Source organism: Pan troglodytes, chromosome X (assembly GCF_028858775.2).
Source record: "Pan troglodytes isolate AG18354 chromosome X, NHGRI_mPanTro3-v2.0_pri, whole genome shotgun sequence".
NCBI lineage: Eukaryota > Metazoa > Chordata > Mammalia > Primates > Hominidae > Pan > Pan troglodytes.
In genome coordinates this window covers 3,202,986-3,217,414 of record NC_072421.2, presented here as the reverse complement: position 1 = coordinate 3,217,414, position 14,429 = coordinate 3,202,986, and the positions used below count along the sequence as shown (strand labels likewise).

Sequence of the window (14,429 nt, the reverse complement as noted above, 5' to 3'; positions counted from 1 at the left end):
CGCCTGGTGCCCAGCCCCGGCTGCCGGGAAGAGAGACCCGGGAACCGCCGGGGGCTGCGATCCACGCCCGCGCCCCGCCCCTCGCCCGCCGCGGCCCCTTCGGCAGTCGGCGGTTTCTAGGTTTGGACATTTAACCTTTAATCAGCCAGCCCCAAAGTAAACGTTTGCGATGACTTAAGGCCCTGGGCCCAAGGCCAGCGCGCAGCGAGAGTGGAGGCCGCTCTGGAAGCCTCCCAGAGGGAGAAGGCAGGGCTTATACGCGATCTTGTCGAATGCATGAAAAATGCACGTGCGCGTACTTGCACGCATAAATGAATGAATGAATGAATGAGTGCAGGAAAGAGAGAATAAATGAGTGTTTCAGGCTTCAGCTGTTGAATGCATAGCGAGCGAGTGGCTGTACGCACGCGGTGAGTGCATGTATGCGTGAGTGCATGTATGGGTGAATGCATGTGAGGCGTGAATGAACAAACAACTACTCACGAATGAGCAAGCCAGGAAATGAATGAACCAGTGAATCAATGTTTGCGCCAAGGAGGGAATGAATGCATTCACACATGAATGCATGAGTTGAAGGCATGAATAAGCCAATGCATGTATGAATGAATTTAGAGATAGATGCATGAATGGAGGTGTGACTGTGTGGAAAATATAGGTGAATGCATGCATGCATGCATGAAGGCATGAATCTATGAATGAGTGAATGAATGAGTTGAATGCATGAATGATTGAGTGAACAAGTGAATTCATGCATGCATAGTGCATGAATGGGTGAAAGGTGAATTCATGCATACATGAGTGAGTGCATGAATAAGTGAACAAGTGAACTTATGCATGCATGAGTGACTGCATGAGTGAATAAACAAGCGAATTCATGCCTGCATGAGTGAGTGCATGAATGAGTGAACAAGCGAATTCATACGTGATTGAGTGCATGAATGACTTAAGAAGTGAATTCATGCATGTATAAGTGCATGTATGAGTGAGTAAACAAGTGAATTCACGCATGCATGAGTGCATGAATGAGTGAACAAGTGAGTTCATGCCTGCATGAGTGAGTGTATGAATGAGTAAATAAGCGAATTCGTACAAGCATGAGTGAGTGCATGAATGAGTGAGTGAACAAGTGAGTTCATGCCTGCATGAGTGAGTGAATTCATGCATGCAGGATTGATTGAGCACGTGAAGGCATGCATTTATACAGGAATGAATGTGTGTGTGAGTGAATGAAGAGAATACATGACAAGTGAATACGTGGCCGAATGACTGAGTGAATAAATATGTATGAGTACAGGAATGAGCTGAACAAATTAGCATGTGTGTTAATGCACACACACGAGTGAATGAGTGAAGACTGCATACACTTCAGGAATTAATGTATTATGTATGAGTGAATGAATGAATTGAATGCATGGACAAGTTAATGGATGCATGAATGAATAAGTGAAAGTGTGAATGCATGCATGCATGCATGAGTGAATTAAGTGAATGAATCAATGAATGTGTGAATGCAAGCATGTATGAGTTCATGAGTTGAATGAGTGATGATTGTGTGAGTGCATGCTTGTATGAGTTGAATGAGTGATGATGGTGTGAGTGCATGCATGTATGAGTTGAATGAGTGATGATGGTGTGAGTGCATGCATGTATGAGTTGAATGAGTGATGATGGTGTGAGTGCATGCATGTATGAGTTGAATGAGTGATGATGGTGTGAGTGCATGCATGTATGAGTGCATGAGTCGAATGAGTGAACTTACTTGGAGAAGAGCCTTCACGCGTCCATCTGAAAGAGACAGCAAAGGAACCCAGATTCTTGCCGAAACTGTCAATGGCAATCAACGCAAGCTACAGTCAGGCCTTCCTGATCTAGATGAATACCTAGGATGATCGATGGTCTGTGGATACCAGGCACTGTGCTGAGGGCTGTTCCTGCATCAGCTCAGCCTTGGGGACAGGTATCGGTGGTGTTTTTAGCTCTACTTCATAGATGGGGCCAGAGCTGTAAATAAACAGTGGAGGCTATCTCTGACCTCCAGCAGGCTACAGGCAAGAATTTAACTCATGACTACTGGGGCTTTATAAGATATCTGCAGGGCATATTAAGCATCAAGAAGGCATCTTTATTTATTTTTATATGTTATTACAACATGTTTTTTTTTCTGCATTCGTTTGTTTTAAACAGGTTGACATATCCAATTTTACTGATTTATTTTATTTGTGTAAATTTATGGGGTAAAGTGCAATTTTGTTACATAGATATACTGAGTTGTGGTGAAGTCTGGGTTTCCAGGGTAAGCATCACCTGAATAGTGTACATGGTACCTATTAAGTAATTTCTCATTCTCCACCATCCTCTCACTCTCTCACCCTTTTGTATCTCCAGTGTCTATTAATCCACTCTCTATGTCCATGTGGACATATTATTTAGCTCCCACTTATGAGTGAGAACACGTGGTAATTGATGTTCTTTTTCTCAGTTATTTGACTTAAGATAATGGCCTCCAGTTTCATCCATGTTGCTGCAAAAGATAGAATTTCATTCTTTTGCATGGCTGAATATGATTCCATTGTACACATAAATCACATTTTCTGTATCCAATCACCTGTCGATGAGCACCTGGGTTGACTCCGTATCTTTGCTATTGTGAATGGTGCTGTAATAAACATATGAGTGCAGGTGTGTTTTTGATATAATGACTTGTTTTCCTTTGGGTGAATACCTTGTAGTGGAATTGTTAGATCAACTGGTAGATAAAATTTTAGTTCTTTGAGAAATCTCTGTATCATTTTCCATAGGGGGTCCACTTTCAAATCCTTCCAGCCCCTGAGGCATTGGGGAAATCCTTAGGAGCCAAGAAGTGCCCCGGCGGAGCCCCCTTTGCCAGTACGACCTCAGTTTTCTATCCTCTGGATGCCAGCCCCAGAGAAGAGAAATGCCAGGATGAAGCTGGCCCCTCCAAGGAAGTCTCAGTTCTTGTGCAAGGAAGGGGAGACTCTCCCAGCTTCTATGCTTTCTCCTTGTTGGCTCCAATAGTCGCCAGATGTCTGCACAGCCTTGTGCTGCCAACTCGTTCCATGGGGCCTGTGTTGGCTTCTCATTGCTCCAGCAGGGAAAGACTCAGACAGCTCCTGCCTCCTGGACCGTTCAGAATGATGTGACTGTCAACCTGATCCCTTTCCCAAGGTTAGATGGAAGTTAGTACTGGAGTTTTTCACCAAGGCGTTTGTGGCATTCAGGGCTGGATTCTCTGAGGTGGGCCCATCCTGTGCACTGTAGGGTGTTGAGCAGCATCCCTGGGCTCCATCTGCCGGGTGCCATTGGCACACTTTCCAGTAGTGACAATTAAAACTGACCTCAAACATTGCACAGTGTCCCCTGGTAGGAGCAGGGGCAGAATCATTCTTAGGCTGTAAGCCACTGTTTAGATAGATGATAAATAAATACATAGATAATGGATAGATAAATAGATCAGTAGATGCATGATAGATGATACATAGGTAGATGATAGATGAGATAGGATGAATGGACAGATAGATGATAGATAGGATGGAGAGATAGATAGGTGATAAATAGATGATAGATAGATATAGAGATACATAGATACATACATATATGGAGATAGATGATAAATAGATAAGAGATTGATGATGATGATGATGATGATGAAGAAGAAGATAGACAGGAAGACAGATATTAGATAAATGGTAGATAATAAATAATGATGATGGATGATGGATGGCTAGATGTGTAGATATAATAGATAAATGATACATAGGTAATAGATAAATGATGATAGATGAATCGGTGGATAGATGGATACATAGATAGACAATAGATAGAGTCTTTCTCAACTTTATCACTAATAACATTTAAGTTGAATGACTGTGGGGGCATCCTGTGCACTGCAGGGTGTTGAGCAGCGTCCCTGGGCCCCACCCACCAAGTGTCAGGAGCACTGCTCTTCTCTCTGGAACAGGGGTCTCCAAAATAGAATCTCAGGCTGCGTTTTGCTGAGAACCCTCACCCCATCTTTTGATTTTGAATTCGGGGTGAGATGTGCAGGCTCAGTCCTGGTCCGGCAGCATCAGCATCACCTGGGAAACTGTGTCATGCACATTCTTAGGCATCCGAACTCTGAAATCAGAACCCTGCGTCTCGGGGCTTCCCCCGACCCCGCTATGTGAACCAGGCCTCCAGGAGTTCCTAATGCGCAGGCTTGAGAGGCACTGCTTGCATTTCTGAGATTTGAGGGTGTTGGGGAGGGGTAGCTGGAGCCAGGAGGGCCGGAGACAGTGGAGCATGGATTTGGCAGAGATAGAAAAGGGTTGAGGCAGCCAGAGAGAAAGAGACGTTGGCGAAATTGCAGGCATGTTTAAACAGCATGTTTAGGGCATGGAGGAGGCCTCGGTCTCCCAACACAAACAAGGGTAGGTGTTGCACCATTCTCTGCCCCATAAATCACCCCACCCCTCCTCACCCGCCTGTTTCTCCCGTTCCACTGAGAATTGGTGCTCCGAAAGCAGAGTATAAGGCACTAAGTCACAAGGCAACCCTCATGATCCCCAGGCAAAAGGGTAGCTCTGTTTTTAAACCCGGAGGAGGCATCTTCCCCTGGGGGTTGCCGGGCTTCTGTTCTTGTGTGTGTTGGTCTCCAGGAAGCCATGGAGAGCTTGGCAGCAGGTAAGCTTTGTCATGGGTGCATTCAGAGTAAACCTTTCTCTCCTCCCTGTTGCCGGGAATAGGTGTGTGCCAATTTTCCTAGGGAGGCATTTGAAGAAAACGTCAAGACATTTATATGCCTGGGACAACTTTATTGGAGAGTTAGTTACAAGACCTTTTTAAAATTACATGTGTGCTGGGAAAGGAAGGATTGAAACCCGGCAGGCAGCTGGGCATGGTGGCTCATGCCTGCCATCCCAGCACTTTGGGAGGTAAAGGCAGGAGGATCACGTGAGCTCAGGAGTTCAAGAACAGCCTGGCCAATATAGTGAGATCCCTCTGACTTTACAAAAAATTTTTAAAAAATTAGCCGAGAGTGTTGGCACACTCCTGTTGTCCCAGCTACTCAGGAGGCTAAAGTGGGAGGATCGCCTGAGCTCAGGAATTCAAGACCGGCCTGGCCAATATAGTGAGATTCCCCTCATCTTTACAAAAAATAAAAATAAAAAAATTAGCTGAGAGTGTTGGCACACGCCTGTAGTCCCAGCTACTCAGGAGGCTAAGGTGGGAGGATTGCTTGAGCCTGCGAGTTCAAGGCTGCAGTGAGCCATGATCGGCACTCCAGCCTGGGTGACAGAGCAAGACTCTGTCTCAAACAACAACAACAAAAAATCAAACTCAGAAGGCACAGAACAGATGTTTGTGCCAAGCTACTTGATTGCACGACATGATTGTGACAAAGGTTCTAAGAATTGAAGACAAATACAGAATGAGAGAACACATTTGCAATACACAGAACATGCATTTACATGTATGTGTGTGGGTCACAACTACAATTACATCTCAATATTTTATATTTTGGTAAAGAGTAACATAATAATATATAATATATAAAGAACTACATTGGCAAACAACTTGACACAAAATAAGCAAATGATTTGCAGCACATGCTACTGGCTACCCAGTCAACCATCATTTTTCCTTATTGTTGGTGGAGCCTGTATTTTTTCCCAGGGTTCCTTCATGCTTTCTCATGCTTTTTTTTTTTTTTTTTTTTTTTTGAGAGGGAGTCTCACTCTGTTGCCCAGGATGGAGTGAAATGGCACGATCTTGGCTCACTGCAACCTCCACCTCCCAGGTTCAAGCGATTCTCCTGCCTCAGCCTCCCAAGTAGCTGGGATTACAGGCGCCCACCACCATGCCTGGCTAATTTTGTATTTTTAGTAGAGACGAGGTTTCACCATGTTGGCCAGGTTGGTCTTGAACTCCTGACCTTAGGTGATCCTCCTGACTCAGCCTCTCAAAGTGTTGGAATTACAAGTGTGAGCTGCCATGCCTGGCCTACACCTGATTACTTTTAGTTAGGGGCTGTGTGTAAATCAGGGATGAGGAATTGGGGTTGATCCCTGAAAGAATGTCTTTGCTCTTAAAAGAGAAAATCTGGGAGGAAATGATCCTAATTGGGCCTCCAGATATTAGTGGATGAGGCTGTGATGGCTGGGGGTACAGCAGCCATCTTCTGCCATGAGTGAAATGGGCCGATGACTTATGAAACACAGGACTGCAAGACACAGAGAACCTGGCTACTGGAGGACATTGTTAAGCCCTCAAACTGACCCAGCCCAGAGGTCCTGAATCTAAGTACATCTTGTTACAGATGCTGTCTTTATTGCTTCAACCATTTTGAGTCGGCAGAGATAGAAAAGGATTGAGGTGGTCAGACAGGGAGGGAGACTGATAAAACTGCAGAGATTTCAGGGGGAAAGTGCCATCATTTATAACATCAAGCAGAAATTGTGAAACATGTTGGTCACAGGATTCCTTTGCCTTCTTTTTTTGTTTTGTTTTGAGACAGAGTCTCTCTCTGTCTTGCCCAGGCTGGAGTGTAGTGGCGTGATCTCAGCTCACTGCAGCCTCCACCTCCCGGGTTCAAGCAATTTTCCTATCTCAGCCTCCCGAGTAGCTGGGACTACAGGCACGTGCCACCACACACGGCTAATTTTTGTATTTTTAGTAGAGACGGGTTTTCACCATGTTGGCCAGGCTGGTCTCGAACTCCTGACTTCAGGTGATCTGCCCGCCTCGGCCTCCCAAAGTGCTGGGATTACAGGCATGAGCCGTCGCACCCTGCCTCTTTTGCCCTCTTAACAACGATTAAGGGCCTAGAGGAACTTTTGTTTTTGTGCATTGTAAATGTCTACATGTTCTGTAATTAAATTATATTGCATTAAATTTAATGCTGTAATAAATTAAAATTAATATTTCTATATTTTCTAAAATTAAAATGAAGTTTTTGACTATTTAATAATTTTAAAGATAAATCCACTACATTTTACATAAATAACGTAATTTTATGAAAAATGGGATATATTTTTTCAAACAGAAAAATTTTCATAGGGGAAGAGTGTACTATTTTACATGTTTACAAACATGAGGAGACGATGAGTTTCTCAGATCAACATTCCTTATGTTGTTCAGGTTAAAGTAGATGAAGAAAATCTAGCCTCACAAAGATACATAGTTAGAAAAAGTATTTTAGTAATCTTTTCAAATAACTGTGAATGTTCTCCTTTGATGACAAAACTTGATCATCAATAGCTTCTCAAAGATAAGGTAGTGTGGAATCTGAAATCCTATCACTGAATTTTTAAAGTCTACACATTTAAAACCCACAGGTTTATCTTAAGCTTCAGACAAACCTTTTATCCATTCATGATTCTGCCACTTCACACATGGGTCATTTGTAGAATATTGGTTCATTGAGTTATGGAGGTCTTCCAGATGTTTCATTTCATAATATGTATATTTTTTAAAAACACACACATTTGTTAATATCCCTATCCATCTCATCCCAAAAGTCTTTAGCTAGAATACCAAAAGAAAATATCTCCTCTTTAATATTATTAAAGTTGTGGCCTGCACGAGGGCTTCATTCATTCATTTTCCCGTGTGTTTAATAAGTCTTTAGGGCCAGGCGTGGTGGCTCAAGTCTGTAATCCCAGCAATTTGGGAGGCCAAGGTGGGAAAATCACTAGAGCCCAGGAGTTCGAGACCAGCCTGGGAAGCACAGTGAGACCCCGTCTCTACAAAAACAATAAATAAATTAGCCAGGCATGGTAGGACATGCCTGTTGTCCCAGCTACACAGGAAGCTGAGGTGACAAGATCGTTGGAGCCCAGGAGTTTGAGGCTGCAGTGAACCGGGATCACACTGCAGCGCTCCAGCCTGGGCGGCTGGACATTGTCTCAATAAATTAATAAATAAGTCTTTAATGAGCATCTACTACATGCCAGTCATGTTTCTGGAAACTGGGGACAAATCCATGCCTTTGTAGCAGTTGCATTCTAGTGGGGCCGGAGCCGGGAGAGAAACAATAAAAGGTGATACGTTATCATATGTTGGAAGTTGATAAGAGATAGACAGAAAAGATTAGAACAGAGGATGTGGGTGAGGAAGTGCTCGTAGTGGGTGGGGACCTGCGATTGAAATGATCTCACCTCCCTGCGGCCTCCCTTTGGTCTGCAGCCTCCCTTTGGTCTACAGCCAATGGTGGACAGTGTCAGATTTTGCCCCCAGCCTTCCCACCAGCTCTGCTATGGGATCAAACATTCTATGCTTGTTAGGTCCAAGCACTGTTTTCACTTTTGGTTGGGGAAAAATTGGCAGCTTCTCTTTCCATATGTCATGTCTACATCCCAGCTATTCATAAACAAGCAGTCATGTTTCATGAATACCTGTCTAGCAAGGGGCAGATGAATAGGACGGGGAGCAGGGAGGAGACAGCTGTGAAGCAAAAATGTGACAATGGCTGGCAGGAACCCAGGGAATGCATTGCATTTATATTTGGAACTATGGGGGAAGATGCAGCTTAGATGGAGGCCATTCCAAGTCACCCAAGTGCTCAATGTTCAGAACCAGAATAGCAGGTGGCGTGAAACTCTCTCATGGGCTGAGGCTGGGCAAGCTAGTTCCATTCTCTGACAAGTCTGGTCTTCCGGACTCGGCCCCTGGAAAGCTGCCTTTCTTCCTCATTACCCCTTCTCCTCTCCCCTTACCATGGGATCTTGTGAGCCTTTCTTCAACAGACACAGGCTCCTCCCTGCAGCTTTGTATGAAGTTCATAACTGGGCTCAGATCAAAGTTGTGGTGGAAGCCTTTAGAATTCTGAAGGAAGCAAAAAAGGCATTGAATGACACCCCCAAGACCAACTTTTATGTTTAATGAAAAAAATGTTGCAGCCAGTGGTAACATTTTTTTGAATGTACAATTTAGAAATGTCCACTGGGTGTCGCATGGCCCTGCTGGGAAACTAAATGCTACAAGATAGTGAAGCGTACACACTTTTTACCGTGATAAGCTAGTTTCATAGCTATGCACAAACTGACCATCGCTGAACTAATAACTGAGCACTATTTGAGAGACTATCTTTGTACACCTCTCAAATTCTGCAGTTACTGTTTTGACCTTTAAGTACCAGTCCCTGACGGGCACATGGTAGGGGTTATAATACGCTATACCTCCCCAGTCATCCCTGGAACTCTAATTCTATCTTTATAAACAACTCATTATCACTGACATCCTTTTTTTTTTGACAGGGTCTTGCTCTGTCACCTGGGCTTCAGTGCAATTGTGCAATCAGAGCTCACTGCTGCTTCAACCTCCCAGGCTCAAGCAATTCTCCTGTCTCAGCCTCCGAAGTAGCTAGGACCATAGGCATGTACTACCACGCCCAGCTAATTTTTTAATTTTTTTGTAGAGACAGAGTCTCGATATGTCGCCAAGCTTGGTCTCAAACTCCAAGGCTCAAGTGCTCAAGTGATCCACCCACCTCGACCTCCCAAAGTGCTGGGATTACAGGTATGAGCCACCACATCCAACCAACATCCATTTTTATGTGTACATGTGTAAAGTATGTACATTATTTTAAAAGGCTGGGCGCAGTGGCTCACGCCTGTAATCCCAGCACTTTGGGAGGCTGAGGCGGGCAGATCACCTGAGGTCAGGAGTTCAAGACCAGCCTGGCCAACATGGCAAAACCCCGTCTCTACTAAAAATACAAAAATTAGCTGGGCATGATGGTGGGTGCCTGTAATCCCAGCTGCTCAGGAGGCTGAGGCAGGGAGAATCGCCTGAACCCGGGAGGCGGAGGTTGCAGTGAGCCGAGGTCGTGCCACTGCACTCCAGCCTGGGCGACAGAGTGAGCCTCCATCTCAAAAATAAATAAATAAGTAAATAAATTACTTTAAAAGCTTATTTTTCTACTAAAATAAAATGATTCAGCAAATAGTATTGTTATTATCTATTACTCCTACTGGCAGTAGGTCTCCCTAATTAGAACATTATTTATTAGCTTTCTAGATTGCTATATTTTGATTGATTGATCATTCTCTGGGTGAAATAATAAATTATTCTCCATTTTCCAGATGTAAAAGGATTACTTCTAAAATCACATTAAATGGAGAAGAATTTAACTAAAGTAATCAATATTAAAAAGATTGTAGGCTTTTGCAATGTTCAAAATATCTATTTTTTTTCTTTTTTAGAGACAAGGTCTCACTCTGTTCCTCAGGCTGGAATGCAGTGGCACAATCATAGCTCACTGCAGCCTTGAACTCCTGGGCTCAAGTGATCTTCCTGCCTCAACCTCCTAAGTAGCTAGGACTACAGGCACACACCACTGCATCCAGCTAATTTTTACAAAATTTTTGTATAGATGGGGTCTTGCTCTGTTGCCCAGGCTGGTCTCCAACCTCTGGCCTCAAGTGATCCCCCCATCTTGGCCTCCCAAAGTGCTGGGATTACAGACATGAGCCACTGCACCCAGCCTGAAAAATCTAATTTTTAAGAGATCTTTGGGTATATATGAATTTTAGTGTGGTCACCCATTTGTAAAATTTTTAGTATTTTAATTATTAAATTTAGTGACAATTAATATCCAAACACTCCCTCTTTTTTATTTTGAATATTTTGTGAAATTGTTGTACAGTTTATTTTAAAAGAACTTTCATACTACAGACCTAAGGATAATATATTGAAAAAATAAAATTTCTGAAGCTATAAGGCCTCCTTAATACAATATATTGTTTTTATTTTACAGGAGATACACACACACGTATATAATATATGTATTTTTCCTTTTGCACGAAAATGTTGTGATTAAAGCTTGAACGTCATTAGAATCACAAGATAACACAAGTGTCCTCCTTAGCTAAACTAATGAGCCTATTTCCATTTGGATTTGTGCACCCCAATAATTTTTTTCTCTGCAGCCTCAAGGTCTCATTTGCATAGAAAGGTTATGAAATGAAATAAAATCCATGGTCCTCACCACACAACATGACTTCTGCACAGAAAACATACAGTAGGAAAAGTCTGAACTCTTTAGCAAGCCCTCAAAGGCAAAAAGTGGCATCCGTGGAGTCAAGAAGCAAGTATCACCTTGACTCAAATGCCTCATATAACTGCAGAATCCCTCACTTTATCCATTTGAAGGAAAATTGTCAACCCTGTGGTTTGGATCAATGAAGCCAAGCAAACAGGACAGCTGCCACTTTTGCATAGTACTCTTAGAAGATGTATTTCAGATCTGTCAGATGGCATTAAAAAATCTCCTCTAGGTCTCAGTCCGATGTCAGAATGATAAATTTCAGAAAAACCAAGCTGCCCACTTCTGACTGTTTTGAACTTCATAGTAGAAGATATCAGAATCTTGCCATCTGCTATTTCTACCAAAGCAGGGAAGCTTTCCAAAACTGGTGCTTCATCACAAGTTTATGGGCGAAAAGAATCAAATTTATTTCCTTCCTTCCTTCCTTCCTTCCCTCCTGCCTCCCTCCCTCCCTCCCTCCCTCTCCTTCCTTCCTTCCTTTCTTCCTTCCTCCCTCCCTCCCTCCCTCTCCTTCCTTCCTTCCTTTCTTCCTTCCTCCCTCTCTCCCTCCCTCCCTCCCTCTCTGTCTCTCCCTCCCTCCCTTCCTTCCTTCCTTCTTTCTTTGAGAGTCTCACTCTGTTGCCCAAGCTGGAGTGCAGTGGTGCTATCGCAGCTCACTATGGTCTTGAATTTCTGTGTTCAAGTGATCCTCCCACGTAGCTGGGACTACAGGTGTGCACTACGACGCCCAGCTAATTTTTAAATCGTTACTAGAGATGGGGTCTCACTATGTTGCCCAGGCTGGTCTTGAACTCCTAGGCTCAAGCAATCCCCTCACCTAGGCCTCCCAAAGTGCTGGGATTACAGGTGTGAGCCACTACGCCCAGCCTAATTTTTTGGAAAACTATACCCAAGCCACTAGTTTTTCAAGGTTAGTTATTACCTTCAAATGACGCTTAACTGACATTTCTGACCATCTAAATGAACTTCATTGAAAAAAAAAAAAAATCAAGGGCTGTATGAATTGACTCTCCAAAAACTTAACTACTCATAGCATACTGGTTGACTGAAAGCCTTACTGATAACAGTTGAACACGTATTTTGTATATGTATTACATACCATATTATTACAATAAAGTAAGCTAGAGGAAAGAAAATGTTATGAAGAAAATCATAAGGAAGATAAAATTAATGAATTTACTATTTATTAAGTGGAAGCGGATCACCATAAAGGTCTTCATCCTTATCATCTTCCCATTGAGTAGATGGAGGGTTGGTCCTGCTGTCTCAGTAATGGCAGAGCCAGAAGCAAACTCACATACAGGTGGACCTAGGCAGTTCAGCCCTGTGTTGTTCAAGGGTCAGCTGTACAGTCAAGGTTATCCTTCTCTAAATTACATGGAGATGACGTTTTATCAAGGCTTTTCTCATCTGTTCAATTCTCGCCTTCTCAGCATGAAAACAGAATGCCCAGCAGGTGGTCCTCATGACCCCTCAAAGAGAGGTTCCCCCAAGCAATCATGATTCAAATATTTTCATCTTAAGTAGCTTGAACGTTAGCCTTGTCACCCAGGTGAATTTAGTCTCATGATTAGGTAACTATGTATTTCATATGTTCATAGTCTATCTTGAGCTTTAAAAGAGATTTATGGCATCATATTCACAGCTACGAAGGTTCATAATTTTGGGGCCACTTCTACAGTCATTTCATACAATTTATTTGTGACATATAGAAAAAAACTATTCAATAATCAAATCCAGTTATTTTTCTTTTACATTTATTTAAAATGATTAAAAATAGTTTATGACAGTTTTAGAAAATGGAATGGATTAAAGGCTAAAAATGTTTAGATTCCATTTAAGTAGGTATGTGTGTGTGTGTGTGTGTAAGTAAAAACACAGTTTTCACAAGAATTTAATTAAGCTCATGCTGAAACTCTTATAGGGAAAATAGTAATTGAGCATCAGACATCACCACTCCTGAAAAAAACCTTCTACAAGAATTGAAAAGTGTTGCAGGACCTAATGCTGAAATAGGAAATATGGACTATCTTCAAATTGCACAAATGATGCATGAATCCACATTTGAGACCCGCAACTCCGAGATACCTAATGTGAATGATTAAAGATATTTTACAAACCGGGGAGCCCTTTCGAGTGCTTTCCACTTTCAACCTTCTCTCTTTGAAGACCCCAATTCATAATGGTGAGCATAAAACATGCATACTGGGAATTTTTATGGGCCCCATATATACATTCCAGACTGTACATGAATATCTTGATCTTTGGTTCTGATATTTATGGCAAAGTCTAAATGTTATATGAACATTAACCTTAGTTTACTGAAACTATACCAATATGCCCAAACCATCCTTTTTTCTCTCCCCACAAGTATTTCTAAAAGAGAAGCAAAAAGCTAGTATACTTCTTGGATGCCTAAGGATTTAAGATTTCCTACTCTGATGAATAGAAAAAGTATAAACCAAGGAATGCAATGTTGGTGCCTTAGGAACTAGTACTTACAGAGTATCAAAGACTAAAAATACTACAAAAAGGCTCAATGCCTAATAATCACTATTTCTGTCTCCTATGCGCCAAAACATATCACAACCATATGATTTCCTAGGAAAAAGTATCCCAAGATTTCCCCCAGATGGTTTTAACATCAGTCGTTTTGCACTTAACATTTCAAAATGCAGCCTTATTTTCTTCAGGTAATAATAATTTTATGTGCAGATATATCAAAGCTGAAAGGATGATCAAACCCTGCTTGTGGGTGTCGGAAATAATGCATCCCCACTTCATTGGCAATAATGAATGCTCAATGATTTTTTATATCACTGAAGAATTTAGCACAGGTTCAGCATCTTTGGAACCTCAATAATATTCTTCATCTCCCAGAAGCTGGTAACATCCCCTCCCCACCAAGATACCCTACCTCCCTACTGCTTACTGCTTTGTGCCATCGACATGGTTAAGCGTGTGTGTGTTATTGCACCATGAGGTAGCTGAAGATCTCACAACAGAGAGCCACAGTCTCTTTGTGCAAATGAATAGCCAAACCAACATTGCAAGCAATCCTTTTTTAGAATGCAGGGTCTAGCTGCCTAACTTATCTTTATAACCACATCACATCCAATGAGTTGGGAATGCTTAGTGAGGCAGCTCATGTACTTTACACAGAAGAAAACACACTTTAGGTCATCAAATTGTGTCAAGAATAAAAGGAAATTTCCACAACAGTGATAAACACGGTTCTTGTTCTAGTTGTTTTTCTCAAAGTAATCAGGGGATCTTAACATCTTCAGACATTTTCTGGTTCTGAAAGGAAGATTGGAAACAAATGTCATTGTGGGGGCAAAAAAAAAGTCTATTAAACAAAGAAAAAGAAAACCAAGAT

The 14,429-nt window shown here is 42.3% G+C and overlaps 1 protein-coding gene and 1 long non-coding RNA gene across 7 annotated transcripts in view; one reads left to right on the top strand and one right to left on the bottom strand.

Annotated features, from left to right (window-relative positions):
• Positions 1–4,477: 4,477 nt before the first annotated feature.
• LOC129138884 (uncharacterized) lies at positions 4,478–13,050 on the top strand. Its single transcript, XR_008542126.1, has 3 exons — positions 4,478–4,683; positions 9,419–9,519; positions 12,975–13,050. It is a non-coding gene; the product is annotated as an uncharacterized LOC129138884 (long non-coding RNA).
• The window catches only part of XG (Xg glycoprotein), a 65,398-nt gene continuing 63,186 nt past the window's right edge, over positions 12,218–14,429 (bottom strand). For all 6 annotated transcript variants that reach the window (XM_016943459.4, XM_054677127.2, XM_054677126.2 and 3 more), the window contains one exon: positions 12,218–14,350. In XM_016943459.4, the coding sequence (XP_016798948.2) occupies positions 14,334–14,350 (17 nt within the window). In that variant the 3' untranslated portion in view covers positions 12,218–14,333. The remainder of the gene's footprint in view (positions 14,351–14,429) is intronic.